At 48.7% G+C, this 21,618-nt stretch overlaps 1 protein-coding gene across 1 annotated transcript; it reads right to left on the bottom strand.

The window, feature by feature from the left end:
* Window positions 1-3,471: 3,471 nt before the first annotated feature.
* Window positions 3,472-5,923, bottom strand: LOC123100679 (coniferyl alcohol acyltransferase-like). The gene has a single exon (XM_044522567.1). The coding sequence runs from the start codon at window positions 5,182-5,184 to the stop codon at window positions 3,772-3,774; it is 1,413 nt and encodes a 470-aa protein (XP_044378502.1). The 5' UTR covers window positions 5,185-5,923; the 3' UTR covers window positions 3,472-3,771.
* Window positions 5,924-21,618: the final 15,695 nt, after the last annotated feature.

Raw genomic sequence — 21,618 nt, 5'->3', positions numbered from 1 at the left:
TTGGTCCGGAGGAGATGTCCGTCGGACCGCAAGATTTCTGGATGATTCCGCGTAGGACCGTGACGTCAGTCCGATGTGGCGGATCCGCACGGGCACACTGCGCCCCATATCCGCCTGACATTTGGGCTGGATATAAGAGGTACCAATCAGCCCAGGCGTTTGAGAAACCCGTCTGAATCGAATTTTCATGACCGATCAGTGAGCGGGCAGTAAGGACGGGCGTTTGAGGCAGGTTTGGAGCGTCTGGCTGTAATGCTCTAAGTGTGCCCATCGACATAGTCCTCGCCAACTAGCTAGTGCACTTCGATGTCTGCTTTTAACTCTGCGTCGGAATTCATTAGACAGCTCGAGAGCAACTAGTTGACGAGCGCTCCTTCGGGAGCCTCACAACGATCAGCGCCACTTGGCGCGCTCTCAGCCGCCCGCCACGTGTCGCGCTCTGGGTGCTCCCTCGGATTTTATTATTTTTATTTTTCTGGACGCGTTTTCAGATTTATAAATGTTTTTTTTCCGGGTTTTTTCGACGTTTCTGTTTACCACAAGTCTTCCTTAACTTTTGGACCCAAAAATAAATTCAAAAGAAATTGCGCGATAAAACGCGTTTTTTCCCATTAGCGAAAGTCGCGGTTTTGCTTCCGTGAGAGGCATGGTTTTGCTTTCGTGAGAGTCACGGCCGTGCCTCTCGGAAACGAAAAAAACGTGTTTTCTGATTTTTTTTCTTCCGCGAGAGACACGGTTATGCTTTCGCAAGAATCTCGGCCGTGTCTCTCGGAAACGGGAAAAAAACACGTTTTCTCTTTTTTTTTCCTTCCGCTAGAGGCACGGTTTTGCTTCCGCGAGAGGCATGGTTGTACTTTCGCGAGAGGCACGGCGCGCGTCTCTCGGAAACGAAAAAAAACGCGTTTTCTGTTTTTTTCCGCGAGAGGCATGGTTGTGCTTTTGCAAGAGACACAGCCGTGTCTCCTCGGAAACAAAAAAACGTGTTTTCTCTATTTTTTATTCCTTCCGCGAGAAGCACGGTTGTGATTTCACGAGAGGCACGGGCGTGCCTCTTTCGGAAAGGAAAAAAACCAGTGCTCCTGGGTTAGTTTTTTTGTCCGTTTTTTCGTGATTTTTTTGTTAAAACCTATCAACATGGGATCTAGCTAGTTTTGAAGATCTTGACGCGAGAAATCTAACGGTGAAAACGGTTCAAGATTTGGACGCACGGTTTAAGAGATAAAACGTTTTGAATAAAAGAATCTACGAAAAAAGGGAAAACTCCCAGGTTACGACAAGTGGCGTACATGCAGCGCGCCACTTGTCGCAACATGAGAGGCGGAAGTGCTCTTTGCAATGAGTACTTCTTAATTAGTGATTTTGGCTCGCAGCAGTGGGGTGTTAATTAGGCTATTAGCGATCGACGTGCATGTCACTTAATCGCCCACCTGCTCAGTCTGCGGTGATGGCTCCGTACGCACCCTACGTGTTGCCGCATGAGGTGCACATCCGAGCTCCGACCGTGCATATCTCTTAAACCAAAATCATTCATATTTCTTAAACCAAAATTTTGATTTCAAAACCTTTTATGTTTTTGTTCTTCTTTCGCAAAGACCTTTAAAACAAGACTGATTTTAGATACATTTAAATCATCCCTGTGTCTCCCCTCTAAGGAAAGACAATCAGGGTTTCTGCCTCCTGCCTGCGCCGACGCCAATCTACCACGTCTCTTGTGTCCATGGGTGCGTGGTGGATCCTGGCCCTTGCGGACGGGGGCTCCGTTTTTAGGTGCTTCTTCAAGTTTTGTTAGGCTTTGTGTCCTACTCAGGAAGATGAGACGACGGTGGCTTCTTGAAGATGGAATAAGGTTTCCCCCGCCTAGCCTCTGTTTCGGTGGTGCGTCTAGCATCATCGGAGGGTGTGTGGAGGTGTGTTTGCAATGGATTTTGCGTGATTCGGTCGGTGGTTGGCTTTGGTGGATCTGCTCAGATCCGGTCTTTGTTCGTCTTTAATCATGTGTCTTTAGGTTGGATTCTTCCGATCTAAACTTCTCTTCATCGATGGCAGTTGTTGTTCTAGTGTGTTGATCCTATGGGGCCTTAGCACAACCACTTTCCGACTGTCCACTACAATAAAGTTGTGCCCGGCTCTGGCGAGGCAGGGGCGATGACGTCGGCACGCCTTCGTCTCGCTTCAGTGCTAGTAGTCATTGCTAGTGGTATATGATTCTGGATGTAAACTTTTATTATTTCTAGTGTTCTTTTTACTGCCATAATTGAACATGAATAGATTGAAAGTTTCTCGCAATTTTTTCTCCACAAAAATCACATCTAATTTAATTCAGCATTTTGAAAAATAATATACTTCACTCTTTTGGAATAAACTGTTACACAACTTAAAAATAATCTATTTCAGAAGTTGACATTTTCTGTTTCATATTGTTTTCATTTCAGAACCCAACATTTCTCTTTCCACTGCTTGTTTCACAAAACTCACATCTATTTCAGTTCTACATTTTGGAATAACATATTTCACTATTATAAAATCAACTATTACACATTTCCAAAAAATCAGTTTCACAAGAAAACATGTTAATATCATATTGTTTTCATTTTTGGAAGACATATTTCACTTTCCACTGGCTTCTTTCACAAAAATCACATCTATTTCAATTGCACATCATTGAAATCTCCTATTTAACTCTCTTGAAATAAACTTTTACACATTTTAAAATAATTAGTTTCGTATTGCTTTCATTTGAGAACCCACATTTCACTTTTCACTATTTGTTTCACAAAAATCACATCTATTTCAACTGCACATTTTTGAAATAACATATTTCACTCATTTGAAATATGTGTCACATTTTAAAATAATCAATTTCACAAATTGACATTTTAATTTCATATTAGTGGTGAATAGTTTTCGAGTGAAATAGGTTTGTTTCACATTTTTCTAGTGAAAGAGGTTTATTTCACATGTGAAATGTGAAATGTCAAAAATTAAACGTGTTCCAAATGTATCGAGGTCTGATCTTGTCCTGAAGGTCTCAGCGCAAGGAGTTCAACTATATAAAAAAAATCTCCAAATTATGGAAAAGAAAATTAAAGTGATGGATTTAAGAGAGAGAGAGAGAGAGAGAGAGAGAGAGAGAGAGAGAGAGAGAGAGAGAGAGAGAGAGAGAGAGAGAGAGAGTGCTTGAGTCAAAAAAGAGAGAAAGATGTGTATCATGCATGTGTCCTTTTTCTGACTATGATAGAACCCACGCAGTGATTTGACTCTGAAATACGTGAAGGGGGTGTGTGCGACACAAACATATACAATTGCACTGGGTTTAGGCACACAGATCTCAAAGAAAATGAATGGTGGCAGATGTACCGCTAGGTAACGTTAACGCCCAAAATGACTTTGTGGTGGCCATCAGCACACCGCCACCATCGCAGCACTCCATAAACACAGAACACTTGCTCAAGAAACATGATTTCCATCTTGAACCGGCAATTCAAATCATGAATAAAAAACCCGTCATTGAAAACATTTGGGGGCGTCTACAATAGAAACACCACTCTTGCTAGTGAAAGAATAGGAAGCGCGGTGTCGGTGTAGATCCATCACCCGCCAATTCAATAACCAAAAACTTGCGTAGATCCATCACACAAATATTGCCACCACAAGATCTGAAAACAGAACCTGTGGTTTATTTGTGTGAATCGCTGGCCCTCTTATTCTTCTTAAATTAATTAATGGGCATCATGCATTCATGCATGCTGCATGCGACCAGAGCCGGCTATACTAATTTGCTGCAGCCATGAGGCCGAGATACTCGGCGGTGAGAGGCTTGAAGATGCGCTGCTCATCGGAGTCCAGCGCCGCGGCGAGCTTCGGCCAAACGGACATGCCGAAGATCCAGGAACCACCACCACCACCGTCACCCCCCGGACGCGCCATGATCTTCACGAAGCCGGAGCACAGCCTCCCGCAGTCCACCCACGTCGGCATCGCTACAGCGGCGTGCCCGAATCCGAAGTCCGTGTCGACGCTGAAGGACGCGAACGACGTCACGCCCATCGCCGGGCTGCCCAGCCCGACGGTCGCCGTCTCCACGAACTTGACCGCAGCCTTGCCATTGTCCTTGCCCTTGCCCTTGTGCTCCTCCACCCAGTCCACCAGCTCCTGGAAGTGCTCGTCGGTGGCCGTCGACCTGATCGACCCGCGCACCATCGACGCGATCTCCGGGAGCGGCCGCCGCAGGATCGCCTCCACGCTCGCCTCCGCCACCGCGAACGTCGTGACGTTGCCGACGTAGTTGCGCATGGCTTCCTCCGGCGCGGTTGTGAGACACCGTCGCCCGTTCACCCACCAGCCCATGCGGCAACTCTCGTCGGACGAGCCCACGGTGGCGGCCAACACCTTCCACAGGTACGCAGACACCGCCTCGACGCGGCTCGCGCCGCGCTCCCCGTCGCCGCTCGCCTGCGCGCGCAGCATGGCAATGTCCCGCTCCTCGACGTAGTAGGTGCGGCCGAGCATGGAGCCCCCGGCCGTGAGGGCGTTGACGAGACGCTCGCTCACCAACGGCATGAACAGCTCGCCCACTGAAGGGCCGTACGACGGGGCAGCCCGAGGGCAGAACACGGAGCGGTCGTAGTTCGGGGCGGCGACGATCGTCCCAGACCGCGCGAGCTCTGACCACGCGTCAACGATCATGTACAGCGCGCACCCGTCCGCGAGGCCGTGGTTGGTGCCCCACACCACGACGAACCCTCCACAGGAGAACGAAACGAGCTGCACCGACAGCGCGACGTCCGCGCCGTACTGGACGGGGACGCCGACTCTCGCCAGCGACGCGTCCAGGTCGCCGAAGTCCAGGCTGCCCAGCGCCAGGCCGACCTCGCCGACGACGAGCTCCGCGCCCTGGTTGTCACAGTGCACCTCCGGGAGCCCTGAGCGCGGGTTGGCCACGATGCGGCCGGCGAGGGGAAAGAAGTGGTCCAGCAGGGACGACAGCTTGGCCTCGAAGGCGGCGACGACGTCGACGAAGCCACCGCCGGCCGAGGGCCTGCGGTAGGCGCAGACCATCGAGAGCGGCATGGGGTAATACAGCAGGTCGAGGTTGGAGACGGGAAGCACGGTGTCGGGCCGCGTGACGGAGGCCTTGACGGTGCTCCTGCGAACCACGCGGACGCGCGAAGAATCGTTTGCCATTTCTGTTTGCCGCTTGCTACAAACTGACGGGTACGCTTTGCCTTTCCTGCCCTGAAGTTATACTAGTGTTGCAGTACAAGTTGACCTTAAAATTCCAAAGTCAGCGTGGAATCTTTTGTACTGGCTAGGGCAGGATTGGATGCCAAAATGATAATATACACAAATATGATCAGATCAAAGATGCATTTTTTTTAACATAGTGCAGATGCATTGAACCCTGTAAGCACCTCCGAGAAATTGATCCTACACAACATTTTAAGATTACTGAAATCGTCACGGACAACTTCGTAGAAGAAAAATGCATCTTTTTTAATGATATTACAGTCATCAGTGTGGAATCTTTTTATTAGTGCAGCCTTGGATAACATGATTCCACGCCGACATGTATGTATATGTCATTGATTCTTTTTAATGTTTTTACAGCCATCACTAGTCACCCAGCAAAAGCATACAAAATAAGGCTCAATTTTTAGGAATGTTATGAGGTATTCTTGGGTTGGTTATAGGTGCCAATATTTATTCATGGTGCCAGAAATTTCTTTGCCCCGGGATTTGCTTCAATCTTTGTTCCGCCACTGACTACATTTATCTGTAGATGGATGTTGGTCTATAGTAACATGAAAGTACTAGCTATACACAAAGTCACAGTAATTTTTTATTATTATTTAACATAAAATGTTTTGACCGTTCATTACACATACACACGCTTATATTTTTGCATCGGCGTTAACTTATCTACGGAAAGGCCTAATTCATATATTCTAGAGTCTTGAGGGTGAAGAAGGCTTCTTCCTCCTGCATCCATCCGCGGCGCGCAATGAGCGCGGCTTGATGTCACCTCTGAGCCTTCGCCTTGGTGGATCAAACTTTTTTTAAACCCAGTAGCTTGTAGAAGCATCATCAGGAAGTCGTCAATAAAGAACAGGAAACGTCGACGACCACGAACTGCAAAGCAAAATGCCTCCCTGGAGAAGAAAACAATGATAAGTGCTTGTGGAAACCCCGAAGACCACAAAATCCGACCAATTCCAAGATCTGCCGGAAACTTAAACCGACCGAATCCTAGAAGATGCACAAGAGACACAACTCCACACACCCTCTGCGGGTGATAAGCTCACCCCCATAACGGGGATAGGACGGAGATACAATATTTCTACACTAGGACAACACAACCGTCTTGCCAACCAAACCAAACACGAAGACTCCCTAAAGAAAACCTAACACAAATTACCCATGTTGTGAAAAAGCATATTTAGATTTGAGGTCGATCGAGTTCGCTGCCATCCATGACCACTCGTGCAACCGTCAGATCCAAGTTCCATCGGACGGTGCACAACGTACATCTAAGTGCAACTCAATAGGTGTTTCAAAACACCTGATTCGCGGCACCAATTTTCCCGACTTAATCAGCGCGCCTCTGCCACCTTAACAATTTTTCTGCAACATCATCTGTGTTGAAGAAGTCCTTCCGACAAAATCCATGTTGCAAAAATATTAAGACGAAAAAAATCTGCAACATCATCTGTGTTGCAGAACTCGTTCCGCAACAACACCAATGTTGCAAAAAAGTTAAGACGAGAAAATAATACTTCTATAACAGAGCCTTTCTTGCGAATGTTTCCGCAACATATGGTCTGTTGCAAAGAAGGTACTGCAGCAATGCCTTTGTTGCAATGTGAGAAAAGATCTGTGCCGCTGGATAACACCGGATCAAACGACTATCGAGGCGGTGGATTCGCTGATCGACGCGTAGTGCCGCCCATACTTATGATGATGTCACCTTAAAGAATAAAAAAACAAAACATGAATTTTATAAAAAAATGAAAAGATCACCTGCTAACATCATCACATATAGGGCGCAAGCAAATCAGTAGCCTTCTTCAATAGAGCAACTGCGGGCGCCACTGAAACAACCAATTTTTTTTCATATGGAGCATGTAGAGCAACCTGAGATTGTCCATGTTTGTAACGACATGGAGGAAGTGGAGCTTTAATCGGGTATTGCGCCTCCATACATTGTCGTTGAGGGAGTCCTGGATTAAGGGGTCCTCGGGCGTCCGACCTATTGGACATGGGCCAGACTGATGGGCTATAAAGATACAAGATAGAAGACTCTCTCCCGTGTCCGGATAGGACTCTCCTTGGCGTGGATGGCAAGCTTGGCGTTCGGATATGAAGATTACTTTCTCTGTAACCGACTTTGTACAACCCTAGTCCCCTCCGGTGTCTATATAAACCGGAGGGTTTAGTCCGTAGAGGCAATCATAATCATACAGGCTAGACTTATAGGGTTTTAGCCATTACGATCTCGTGGTAGATCAACTCTTGTAATACTCATATTCATCAAGATCAATCAAGCAGGAAGTAGGGTATTACCTCCATAGAGAGGGCCCGAACCTGGGTAAACATCGTGTCCCCTGTCTCCCGTTACCATCGACCCTAGACGCACAGTTCGGGACCCCCTACCCGAGATCCGCCGGTTTTGACACCGACATTGGTGCTTTCATTGAGAATTCCGCCGCGTCGTCACCAGAAGGTTCGATGGCTCCATCAATCATCTACAACAATGCTGCACTGGGGGAGGTTTTCCTCCCCGGCCAGATCTTTGTGTTTGGCGGCTTCGCACTACACGCCAACTCGCTTGGCCATCTAGAGCAGATCGTCAGCTACGCCCCAGGTCACCAGATTAGTTTTGGAAATCTGGACTATGTCGCTGATATCCGAGGAGACTTGATCTTCCAAGGATTCGCGCCCCCAACCTCCGCTCTGGCCTTAGATCCAGAGCGTGTCGCCAGGTCCGAAGACGAGCTCCCTGAGTTCGCTGGACTGTCTGCGGCCACTAGGCCCATTGTGGGAGAGCCGGGGGAAGAAGTGTCACTAGCAACCATCATGAAGCCGAACCCTTCTCCGGACACTGGCTCCGAACCTTCGGAGTCAGCATCGTGTGAGTTCGGCCAAGGAGTCTCCCTGTCGCCGTACTCCACGGGCTCTCTTCTCTCGGGCCAAACCTCGCCTTTAAGCGAGGCTCTGGACTTAATGCGATCCCTTGTCATTACGGAGGAGCAACGGCCGAACTATGCCCAGCCCGGATTAGGGGCTGAGAGCAGGGAATTTTACGTCCCACCCACCACCCACCTTATAGCCACTGTCGAGGACTTAACCGACATGCTCGATTACTGCTCCGAAGACATCGACGGTATGGACGACGATGCCAGAGAAGAGGAGGCCCAAAACTCGCCGTTTACCGGACGCTGGATGGCCACTTCTTCGTATGACGTGCACATGGTGGAATACCCAAAGAGAATAGCGGCGACGACAAGGAAGACCCAGTCGAGGATAAACCTCCTGAGATACAGCCAAAGCGCCGACGTTAGCGGCGCCGCTCTAAGTCACACTATTGAAAGGACAACAATACCGGCACAGGAGAAAACAATACTTCGGACGATGCCGAAGATAATGAAGACCCCGTTGAGCCAACTTCCGAACAGGACGAACGGGAAGATTGGCAATTTAGCCCTGATGAACAGGCCCTAAACAAAGACTCGGAGGACAGTAATTATCTTCCGCTCTTCGAGGATGAGGTGAGCCTAGGCAATGAGGATTTCATCGTGCCTGAGGAGCCTCTCGAGCAGGAGCGCTTTAAGTGCTGGCTAATAGCCACTGCAAGGAGCCTGAAAAAGAAGCAGCAGCAGCTTCAAGCTGATCAAGATCTGCTCAATGACAGATGGACTAATGTCCTGGCAGCCGAGGAGTACGGCCTCGAGCGCCCAACCAAAAGTTACCCGAAGCGCAAATTGCTACCTCAATTCGAAGATGAGGCACTGGAGCCTGTACCATCAGCGCGTAATGCGGCTGACCGGCCACCACGTGGCCAGAACAAAGCGGCAACTCAAGCCGAACACCAACCCGTACTACCTTGTCGTAAAGGCAGAGAAAAAACAGCTCGGGGATATACATATGACCTGCCGCAGGACCTGGACAGTAGAGCAGGACAGACCAGATCGATCTACGGGTCGCGGGGGCGTGCCCCGATACGTGACGATGGCTATCTAGCCGGACGCGACAAGCATAATCACGCCCGGGCCGAAAACCGCAGACGAACTCCATCCGAGCTACGTCGCGACGTGGCCCGATATAGAGGCGCCGCACACACCCTCTGCTTCACTGATGAAGTAATGGAGCACGAATTCCCAGAAGGGTTTAAACCCGTGAACATCGAATCATATGATGGCACAACAGACCCGCGGTATGGATCGAAGACTTCCTTCTCCATATTCATATGGCCCGCGGTGATGATCTTCACGCCATCAAATACCTCCCACTAAAACTCAAGGGACCAGCTCGGCACTGGTTGAACAGCCTGCCCGAAAACTCCATAGGCAGCTGGGAGGACCTGGAAGACGCCTTCGGTGATAACTTCCAAGGTACATACGTCCGACCTCCGGATGCCGATGACCTAAGTCACATAGTCCAACAGCCCGGAGAGTCAGCCAGGAAATTCTGGACTAGGTTCTTAACTAAAAAGAACCAGATCGTCGACTGCCCGGATGCCGAAGCCCTAGCGGCCTTTAAACACAGCATCCGCGACGAATGGCTCGCCCGACACCTCGGCCAGGAAAATCCGAAGTCCATGGCAGCCCTCACGGCACTCATGACCCGCTTTTGCGCGGGCGAAGATAGCTGGCTAGCCCGTAGCAATAACAATGCAAGTGAACCTGGCACCTCTGAAGCCAGAAATAGCAATGGCAAGCACCGACACAACAGACACAAGGGTCGAATCAACGACAAGAATACCGATGACACGGCGGTCAACGCCGGATTCAGTGGCTCCAAGTCCGGCCAGCGGAAGAAGCCATTCAAAAGGAACAACTCGGGCTCATCCAGCTTGGACCGCATACTCGATCGTCCATGCCAGATACAAGGCACCCCCAATAAACCATCCAATCACACCAACAGAAGTTGTTGGGTCTTTAAACAGGCCGGCAAGTTAATTTTGAGAACAAGGAGAAGGGGTCGCAAAGCGAGGACGAGGACGAGGAGCCCCGCCCACCGAACACAGGGGGACAGAAGAAGTTTCCCCCTCAGGTCAAAACGGTGAACATGATGTACGCTACCCATATCCCCAAGAGGGAGCGCAAGCGCACGCTCAGGGACGTCTATGCGATAGAGCCAGTCGCCCCAAAATTTAATCCATGGTCATCATGCCCGATCACCTTCGATCGCAGGGACCATCCGACCAGTATCCGCCATGGCGGTTCAGCCGCACTGGTTCTCGACCCAATAATTGATGGATTCCACCTCACGCGGGTCCTCATGGACGGTGGCAGCAGCCTCAACCTGCTCTACCAGGATACGGTGCGCAAAATGGGCATCGATCCATCAAGGATCAAGCCCACCAAAACTAGCTTTAAAGGAGTTATACCAGGTGTAGAGGCCCGCTGCACGGGCTCAATCACATTGGAGGTCGTCTTCGGATCCCTGGACAACTTCCGAAGCGAAGAGTTGATCTCCGATATCGTGCCCTTCCGCAGTGGCTATCACGCACTGCTCGGACGAATCGCATTCGCTCGATTCAATGCGGTGCCGCACTATGCTTATCTCAAGCTCAAGATGCCCGGACCATGCGGCGTCATAACGGTCAATGGAAACACGGAGTGCTCCCTCCGTACCGAGGAGCACACCGCGGCCCTTGCAGTGGAAGTACAGAGCGGCCTTTTAAGGCAGAATTTTAATCCAGCGGCCAAGCTCCCGGACAGTGTCAAAAGAGTCTGGACTACTCCGCAGCATGACAATCCGGTCATCAGGAGTTAGACTAGCAATTCGACCTCCGTCTCAGTCCTGACCGAATGGCGGCATACGTACCGCGCGTACATAACTAGGCACTGAAAATACCATGGGCAGAGACGGAGGCATAACCAGACTGTGGTCCACAATACGGCTCAACCTTCCCCGGACACACATACTTTCACTTTTCTTTTTATTCTTTTCAGGTTTCTTTTCCACAGGCCCCTCGCGGCGGCTTGCTCATCGGTCCTTTCGAAGGACGGATACACCAAGGCGGCAAGTAGCACAGACGCATGGGGGAATTTTCAGACGTTTTTATCGACGATCATCCTACCTGTTTTCAGGACCCACACGCAAGCTCCCCCCCTTGATCTTGGAATGTCAAATTGCCCGGTTGCTTATCGCACTATTTGTATAAATACGCTTTGACGTATTAATCTAATTATAATGAAAACAGTTTGCGGCCCAACTTACTATCAGGACCCCGATCCTAAGTCACACCGATCTAGCATTTAACACATCATATCACTTTGCGGCCTCACGCATGGTATTCCCACGGGTGCCACCTTACCTGGCCCGGGACCTTTTGCGCCTTTTGGCTCATGTATATGATAGTGTCGCTAGCATCCATATGACAAAGAACCCGGGCTGACATGACTATTCGTGAACCCAAAGTGGCACTAACTTACAGGGACATGCATACATGACCCAACCTTGAACGTGTCGGTCATCAGCGTGTGAATTCGGGCTGTAGCAACTGGGCTAACAGGACTCTGGGAACCCGGGCTGTAGCAGGCTAGCAGGACTACGGAAGTCACCGCGTGACATTTCCCCGAAGGGACAGACACAGGAACGAAGTGGGACACATGCCGGCCAGTCTAGGTGTTCCGGAGCAGTAGTAACTGCGCTAGTAGGACTCTGGTAAACCGGGCTATAGCAGACTACCATGGCTCAGTGGAAGCACCAGACTACATTTCCCCATAAAAGAGGCTACCAAGGATAGACAACTAGGTTGTCGGATCCCACACACACCAAGCATTTCAATCATACACACAATATGCTCGATATGTGTAAATACAACAGGCATCACATCAAAACTCTACGACTCAAAGTCTTTATTCATTAGGCTCCGAGGAGCGAGATATTACAAACATGGGTCTCATGACCCAACATTCAGAGCATACAAGTCAAAGCACATGCGGAAGCTTAACATGTCTGAGTACAAACATCTACAAATGAAAAAAGCTGAGAATCCTGACTATCTACAAGACCCTGCCGAGGGCACAAGATCGTAGCTGAGGTAACAAGCTAAACATCGAAGTCCACGCGAAACTACTAGCGAGACTGAAGTCTCTCTGCAAAAACATAAATTAAACAAACGTGAGTACAAATGTACCCAGCAAGACTTACATCAGAACTAGCTGCATATGCATCGGTATCAACAAAGGGGCGGTGGAGTTTGACTGCAGCAAGCCAGCTTTGACTCGGTGGCTATCCTAAACTACGACTGCAAGTAACTCTTTTGAAGTGGCGCACACGAGTCCACATATTCACCATATCAATACACCACTATGGATCCGCTTCCGTCTGCCTACGAGTACGCCATCCATAGCACTCACGCTTATCTTGCGCATTTTAGAGTATCCACTTTCACTTGTCTATGAACTATACAGGCAACCCAGAAGTCCTTTACCGCGGACACGGCTATTAGAATAGATCATTTATAACCCTGCAGGGGTGTACTTCTTCACACATGTTTCCACCACTTAGCGTCTGCACACGACATGTGCTCGACAGACTTCAAGCGAAAGCCGACGTGGGTGTAGACCACGACCTGACTAACCACACAAGTCTCTAGTCCAGGTTGATCGCCTATTCGGGTTCCATCTGCGAGGAGATCTGGCCGGGGTTTCGCTCACAGCCCCAAACCATGTGTGCAGGGTTCCCGAGACACCAAACGGGCGACTAGGTACACCGGGCCACGGTGTATCTACCGCATCATAGCCCACCCCTAGGGTCAGCGCTACGCACGGTCTCCAACACATATCCTACAAACACCAGAAACTACCTGCAACTCCTGGACAGAGGACAAGGGCGGTTAATAAGTAGAGCGGGGTCATATTTCAGGGCCCAACGTGTGGTAGTAGATGTTCATGGATCACAAACACAGAACTCAGTTCCTGAGGACGGTTTTAGTGAGACAACCCACCATGTACTCCTACATGGCCTCTCACCGCTACCTTTACCAAATCGTGTTCACACACTTAGCTCATACATTGTAGGACATGTTCATCACCATTCCAATTCATTCCCGATGAATCAGACCTGACTCAACTCTAAGCAGTAGCAGGCATGACAAACAAGTATGAATGAGTAGGCACATCAGGGCTCAAACAACTCCTACTCCTACTAGTGGGTTTCATCTATTTACTGTGGCAATGACAGGTCATGCAGAGGAAAAGGGGTTCAGCTACCGCAGCATGTAACAGTTGAATTGATGTTGTCTTAATGCAGTAAAAGAGAGCAGGAATGAGAGAGTGGGATTGTATCAGAATGAACAAGGGGGTTTTGCTTGCCTGGCACTTCTGAAGATAATATAGCTCTTCATCGGTGTCATCGAACTCATCGTCGGAACACGTCTATCAAGAGGGAACAACCACCGGCAACAGAAAAGGAACACAATCAATGCAATGCACAATATGATGCATGATCATGACATGTCAAAATGAGTGTGTTGGGCTAATGCAACTACAACCAGCTGGGTTTGAGTCATTTTGAACCAAAGGTTCAATCCCAAACTCAACTTATGAATTTAAATAGTGCCTTATCATGTTTTGCACTAAACAGCAAGGTTAAGTTTCTTAAACATGCATGAAACCAGTACAGATGGATAGATTGAATTTTGCTGATCATTTTTCATATGTAACTTATTTCATTTGGAGTTACGGTTGATTTTATATGATTTTTAGAAGTTTATAACATTTTCTGAAATAAATAAACCATTTAAGATTTATTTAAATTCCAGAAAAGAATTACTGCGTCAGCATGGCGTCACTGTGGCGTCAACGAGTCAACAGGGGCGGTCCAGGTCAAACCTGACCGGTGGGACCCATTGGTCAGTGACCCAACGTCAGTTAGTGCCACAGACAGGTGGGTCCGGTCAACGGCCACGTCAGCGAGGTCAACGCCAATGCGTGGGGCCACTGTGATTAACTTAAACTAAACAGGGGTTAAACCGTGGTTAGTTAAGGGCGTGGGGCCCATATGTCATCGACACGCGACACTAACTAAACGCGATTAGCACCAAAACTAATGGTGCCACGTCAGCCACCGGAGTATAACCGCCGGCGACCTCAGATCGCGGCGGCGTCCGCGTCGGGATTGCGCTACAAGGCACGGTTTGGGGCGTGGTTGGGTTCTATGGAGAGCTGGGGCTGAGCCGCGTCTGTTGGTGGTGGAGCTGGACCATATGGTCACCGGAATCAACGCCGGTGAAGAGGTTTGCGGCGGCCGTGGTTTGGCCGTGCTCGAGTTCCTCGCTAGGGTGTTCGGGAGGAGGAGCTAGTGGTGGCTACGGGTGCGCGGAGAGGTTCTGAGCACACTGGTGTGCTCGGGCACGGGCTGGAGTGACCGTGGCCGCGACGGCGACATGACCGACGGGCGGAAGCTCATTGCTCCGGCGGATTCGACAGCTACGCGATGCAAACAAGACAGGGGAGAGAGGGGTTCGGGTGAGGGGCTCACGACGATTGCAGAGGTGGCCTCTTCGAGCTCGGGGAAGGGCTGAAGACGACGGAAGGACGCCGGCGATCTCGGCGGCCGTGGTTGAAGAAGACGACGAGGAGAGCGCTCGGGGGCGTCCGGCGATGCGTAGCTCGTCGAGGACGAAGAAGAGGTCGTAGAGGAGCTCTAGGGCACGGAGATAGATCGGGGGGGGGGGGAAGGCTCTGGGTGCGGTGGTGCTCGTCGGCACTCTCAGACACGCTCAGACCCGGGCGAGAGAGAGAGCAGGGGAGGGGGAAGGCATCCAGGGAGAGAGGGGAAACTGAGAGGGGATCGAGGGGGGTCGCGTGGCGTCTCCAACCAGCCTCCAGCATCGGCAGAAGCATGAGGTGGCTCGGGCGCGTGGACGTGCGCGTCGAGCATGCGACTCTCGTCCTTCTGGCGAGAGGAGGGAGATGACTGGCATCGGCCATCTAGGCTGGGCCGTGCTGGGCCAGGCCAAGTGAGCGCCAGGTAAGTCAGGTAAGTCCTCTCTCTCTCTTTTATTTCTGTTTTTCTATTTATTTGCTCTATTTTGATTTAGTTTATAAACCAAATCATTTTTATAAATCCTGAAAATATTTGTGTGCAGTAACTGAATTGTTTCAGAGGCCCTCAGTAAGTTTCAGAATATTTGGAGCTACCAAATATTTTATAGGAATTAATAGCTCCAATTCAAATACAATATGAGTTAATTCAAAAATCCATTAATGACCTAGAAAAGTGTGCACCATTTTTGACAGAGGTTCTAGGCCAATTCAAAAATCATGAACTTTTTTGAAGGGCATTTTGGGTTCATTGATAATATTTTTATTTTGATCCTAGTTGCATTTCATTTGGTGCTAGGGTTTGAACATCCCCATTTCAAGTTTAAGCAAAATTTAAATATGATGCAACAACCAAGACTAGCCCACAAGCAAAGCTAAAGCTAGGGCTGTGACAGCTCACCCCCACTAAACAAGAATCTCGTCCCGAGATTCAAGTCATGAGGTAAGAAGACAGAGGGGACACAAAGCTAACACAATCTTCACCATCCAGGTTGCACTTCATAAGAACATTCATTCAATCATCCTCTTTGTCTCGACGTTTTGCTCTGAGAACTCCATCCAACATGACAATGAGAAGACAGGAAAAACTCTAGAAGAATCGATCTTTCGAATATCGAGCAACTGATGATCAACTCACAGAATGAGACATTGAAACATCTCTCGGGCTGAGACTGTTGGAAATATGCCCTAGAGGCAATAATAAAATGGTTATTATTATATTTCCTTGTTCATGATAATTGTCTATTGTTCATGCTATAATTGTGTTATCCGGAAATCGTAATACATGTGTGAATACATAGACAAAATATGTCCCTAGTGAGCCTCTAGTTGACTAGCTCGTTGATCAACAGATAGTCATGGTTTCCTGACTATGGACATTGGATGTCATTGATAACGGGATCGCATCATTAGGAGAATGATGTGATGGACAAGACCCAATCCTAAGCATAGCACAAAAGATCGTGTAGTTCGTTTGCTAGAGCTTTTCCAAATGTCAAGTATCATTTCCTTAGACCATGAGATTGTGCAACTCCCGGATACCGTTGTGCCAAACGTCACAACGTAACTGGGTGACTATAAAGGTGCACTACGGGTATCTCCGAAAGTGTCTGTTGGGTTGGCACGAATCGAGACTGGGATTTGTCACTCCGTATGACGGAGAGGTATCTCTGGGCCCACTCGGTAATGCATCATCATAATGAGCTCAATGTGACCAAGTGTTTGGTCACGGGATCATGCATTACGGTACGAGTAAAGTGACTTGCCGGTAACGAGATTGAACAAGGTATTGGGATACCGACGATCGAATCTCGGGCAAGTAACGTACCGATTGACCAAGGGAATTGTGTACGGGATTGATTGAATCCTCGAAATCGTGGTTCATCCGATGAGATCATCGTGTAACATGTGGGAGCCAAAATGGGTATCCAGATCCCGCTGTTGGTTATTGACCGGAGAGTCGTCTCGGTCATGTCTGCATGTCTCCCGAACCCGTAGGGTCTACACACTTAAGGTTCGGTGACGCTAGGGTTGTAGGGATATTAGTATGCGGAAATCCGAAAGTTGTTCAGAGTCCCGGATGAGACCCCGGACGTCACGAGGAGTTCCGGAATGGTCCGGAGGTGAAGAATTATATATAGGAAGTCAGGTTTCGGCCACCGGGAAAGTTTCGGGGGTCACCGGTATTGTACCGGGACCACCGGAAGGGTCCCGGGGGTCCACCGGGTGGGGCCACCTATCCCGGAGGGCCCCATGGGCTGAAGTGGGGAAGGGAACCAGCCCCTGGTGGGCTGGTGCGCCTCCCTTGGGCCTCCCCTGCGCCTAGGGTTGGAAACCCTAGGGGTGGGGGGCGCCCCACTTGGCTTAGGGGGCAAGCCACCCCCTTGGCCGCCGCCCCCCCTTGGAGATGGGATCTCCCAGGGCCGGCGCTCCCCCCAAGGGGCCTATATAAAGAGGGGCGGGAGGGAGGGCAGCCGCACCACAGCCCCTGGCGCCTCCCTCTCCCTCCCGTGACACCTCTCCCTCTCGCTGAGCTTGGCGAAGCCCTGTCGAGATCCCCGCTACTTCCACCACCACGCCGTCGTGCTGCTGGATCTCCATCAACCTCTCCTTCCCCCTTGCTGGATCAAGAAGGAGGAGACGTCTTCCCAACCGTACGTGTGTTGAAGGCGGAGGTGCCGTCCGTTCGGCGCTCGGTCATCGGTGATTTGGATCACGACGAGTACGACTCCATCAACCCCGTTCACTTGAACGCTTCCGCTCGCGATCTACAAGGGTATGTAGATGCACTCATCTCTCTCGTTGCTAGATGACTCCATAGATTGATCTTGGTGATGCGTAGAAAATTTTAAATTTCTGCTACGATACCCAACAGTGGCATCATGAGCCAGGCCTATGCGTAGTTTCTATGCACGAGTAGAACACAAACTTGTTGTGGGCGTAGATGTTGTCAATTTTCTTGCCACTACTAGTCTTATCTTGTTTCGGCGGCATTGTGGGATGAAGCGGCCCGGACCGACCTTACACGTACGCTTACGTGAGACAGGTTCCACCGACTCACATGCACTAGTTGCATAAGGTGGCTAGCGGGTGTCTGTCTCTCCCACTTTAGTCGGAACGGATTCGATGAAAAGGGTCCTTATGAAGGGTAAATAGAAATTGGCATATCACGTTGTGGTTTTACATAGGTAAGAAACGTTCTTGCTAGAAACCTATAGAAGCCACGTAAAAACATGCAACAACAATTAGAGGACGTCTAACTTGTTTTTGCAGCATATGCCTTGTGATGTGATATGGCCAAAAGGATGTGATGAATGAGATATATGTGATGTATGAGATTGATCATGTTCTTGTAATAGGAATCACGACTTGCATGTCGATGAGTATGACAACAGGCAGGAGCCATAGGAGTTGTCTTTATTTTTTGTATGACCTGCGAGTCATTGAATAACGCCATGTAAATTACTTTACTTTATTGCTAAACACGTTAGCCATAGAAGTAGAAGTAATCGTTGGCGTGACAACTTCATGAAGACACGATGATGGAGATCATGATGATGGAGATCATGGTGTCATGCCGGTGACGAAGATGATCATGGCGCCCCGAAGATGGAGATCAAAGGAGCAAAATGATATTGGTCATATCATGTCACTATTTGATTGCATGTGATGTTTATCATGTTTTACATCTTATTTGCTTAGAACGACGGTAGCTTAAATAAGATGATCCCTCGCAATAATTTCAAGAAAGTGTTCCCCCTAACTGTGCACCGTTGCGAAGGTTCGTTGTTTCGAAGCACCACGTGATGATCGGGTGTGATAGATTCTAACGTTCGAATACAACGGGTGTAAGCCAGATTTACACACGCAATACACTTAGGTTGACTTGACGAGCCTAGCATGTACAGACATGGCCTCGGAACACGGAAGACCGAAAGGTCGAGCATGAGTCGTATAGAAGATACGATCAACACGAAGATGTTCACCGATGTTAACTAGTCCGTCTCACGTGATGATCGGACACGGCCTAGTTGACTCGGATCATGTTTCACTTAGATGACTAGAGGGATGTCTATCTGAGTGGGAGTTCATTGAATAATTTGATTAGATGAACTTAATTATCATGAACTTAGTCTAAAATCATTACAATATGCCTTGTAGATCAAATGGCCCACGTTGCCCTCAACTTCAACGCGTTCCTAGAGAAAACCAAGCTGAAAGATGATGGCAGCAACTATACGGACTGGGTCCGGAACCTGAGGATCATCCTCATAGCTGCCAAGAAAGATTATGTCCTAGAAGCACCGCTAGGTGAAGCACCAATCCCAGAGAACCAAGACGTTATGAACGCTTGGCAGCAGCGTGCTGATGGTTACTCCCTCGTTCAGTGCGGCATGCTTTACAGCTTAGAACCGGGGCTCCAAAAGCGTTTTGAGCAACACGGAGCATATGAGATGTTCGAAGAGTTGAAAATGGTTTTCCAAGCTCATTCCTGGGTCGAGAGATATGAAGTCTCCGACAAGTTCTTCAGTTGTAAGATGGAGGAAAATAGTTCTGTCAGTGAGCACATACTCAAAATGTCTGGGTTACACAACCGCTTGTCCCAGTTGGGAGTTAATCTCCCGGATGACGCGGTCATTGACAGAATCCTTTAGTCGCTTCCACAGAGCTACAAGAGCTTTGTGATGAACTTCAATATGCAGGGGATGGAAAAGACCATTCCTGAGGTATATTCAATGCTGAAATCAGCGGAGGTGGAGATCAAAAAGGAACATCAAGTGTTGATGGTGAATAAAACCACTAAGTTCAAGTCAGGCAAGGGTAAGAAGAACTTCAAGAAGGACAGCAAGGGAGTTGCCACGCCCGGTAAGTCAGTTGCCGGGAAGAAGCCAAAGAATGGACCCAAGCCTGAGACTGAGTGCTTTTATTGCAAGGGAAGTGGTCACTGGAAGCGGACTGCCCCAAGTACTTAGCGGACAAGAAGGCCAGCAACACCAAAGGTATATGTGATATACATGTTATTGATGTGTACCTTACCAGCACTCGTAGTAGCTCCTGGGTTTTTGATACCGGTGCGGTTGCTCATATTTGTAACTCAAAGCAGGAGCTGCGGAATAAACGGAGACTGGCAAAGGACGAGGTGACGATGCGCGTCGGGAATGGTTCCAAGGTCGATGTGATCGCCGTCGGCACGCTACCTCTACATTTACCTACGGGATTAGTTTTAAACCTCAATAATTGTTATTTTGTGCCAGCTTTGAGCATGAACATTGTATCAGGATCTCGTTTAATTCGAGATGGCTACTCATTTAAATCTGAGAATAATGGTTGTTCTATTTATATGAGAGATATGTTTTATGGTCATGCCCCGCTGGTTAATGGTTTATTCTTAATGAATCTCGAACGTGATGTTACACATATTCATAGTGTGAATACCAAAAGATGTAAAGTTGATAACGATAGTCCCACATACTTGTGGCACTGCCGCCTTGGTCACATTGGTGTCAAGCGCATGAAGAAGCTCCATGCTGATGGACTTTTAGAGTCTCTCGATTATGAATCATTTGACACATGCGAACCATGCCTCATGGGCAAAATGACCAAGACTCCGTTCTCCGGAACAATGGAGCGAGCAACCAACTTATTAGAAATCATACATACTGATGTGTGCGGTCCAATGAGTGTTGAGGCTCGCGGAGGCTATCATTATGTTCTCACTCTCACTGATGACTTGAGTAGATATGGGTATGTCTACCTAATGAAACACAAGTCTGAGACCTTTGAAAAGTTCAAGGAATTTCAGAGTGAGGTTGAGAATCAACGTGACAGGAAAATAAAGTTCTTACGATCAGATCGTGGAGGGGAATATTTGAGTCACGAATTTGGCACACACTTAAGGAAATGTGGAATAGTTTCACAACTCACGCCGCCTGGAACACCTCAGTGAAATGGTGTGTCCGAACGTCGTAATCGCACTCTATTGGATATGGTGCGATCTATGATGTCTCTTACCGATCTACCGCTCTCATTTTGGGGCTATGCTTTAGAGACTGCCGCATTCACTTTAAATAGGGCTCCGTCGAAATCCGTTGAGACGACACCGTATGAATTATGGTTTGGGAAGAAACCTAAGCTGTCGTTTCTAAAAGTTTGGGGATGCGATGCTTACGTTAAGAAACTTCAACCTGAAAAGCTCGAACCCAAGTCGGAATGCGTCTTCATAGGATACCCTAAGGAAACCATTGGGTATACCTTCTACCTCAGATCCGAAGGCAAGATCTTTGTTGCCAAGAACGGGTCCTTTCTGGAGAAAGAGTTTCTCTCGAAAGAAGTAAGTGGGAGGAAAGTGGAACTTGATGAAGTACTACCTCTTGAACCGGAAAGTAGCGCAGCTCACGAAGATGTTCCTGTGATGCCTGCACTGACTAGAGAGGAAGCTAATGATGATGATCAAGGTACTTCGGATCAAGTTACTACTGAACTTCGTAGGTCCACAAGGACACGTTTCGCGCCAGAGTGGTACAACAACCCTTTCTTAGAAATCATGTTGTTAGACAACGGTGAACCTTCAAACTATGAAGAAGCGATGGCGGGCCCAGATTCCGACAAATGGCTAGAAGCCATGAAATCCGAGATAGGATCCATGTATGAAAACGAAGTATGGACTTTGACTGACTTGCCCGATGATCGGCGAGCCATAGAAAATAAATGGATCTTTAAGAAGAAGACGGACGCAGATGGTAATGTGACCATCTATAAGGCTCGACTTGTCGCTAAGGGTTATCGACAAGTTCAAGGGGTTGACTACGATGAGACTTTCTCACCCGTAGCGAAGCTGATG

Source organism: Triticum aestivum, chromosome 4D (assembly GCF_018294505.1).
Source record: "Triticum aestivum cultivar Chinese Spring chromosome 4D, IWGSC CS RefSeq v2.1, whole genome shotgun sequence".
Classification (NCBI taxonomy): Eukaryota; Viridiplantae; Streptophyta; class Magnoliopsida; order Poales; family Poaceae; genus Triticum; species Triticum aestivum.
This window is presented reverse-complemented; position numbering and strand designations above follow the sequence as displayed.

Bases quoted from the DNA above. Each gene is read 5' to 3' on its own strand.
- LOC123100679 (XM_044522567.1), bottom strand. From the start codon at position 5,184: ATGGCAAACGATTCTTCGCGCGTCCGCGTGGTTCGCAGGAGCACCGTC.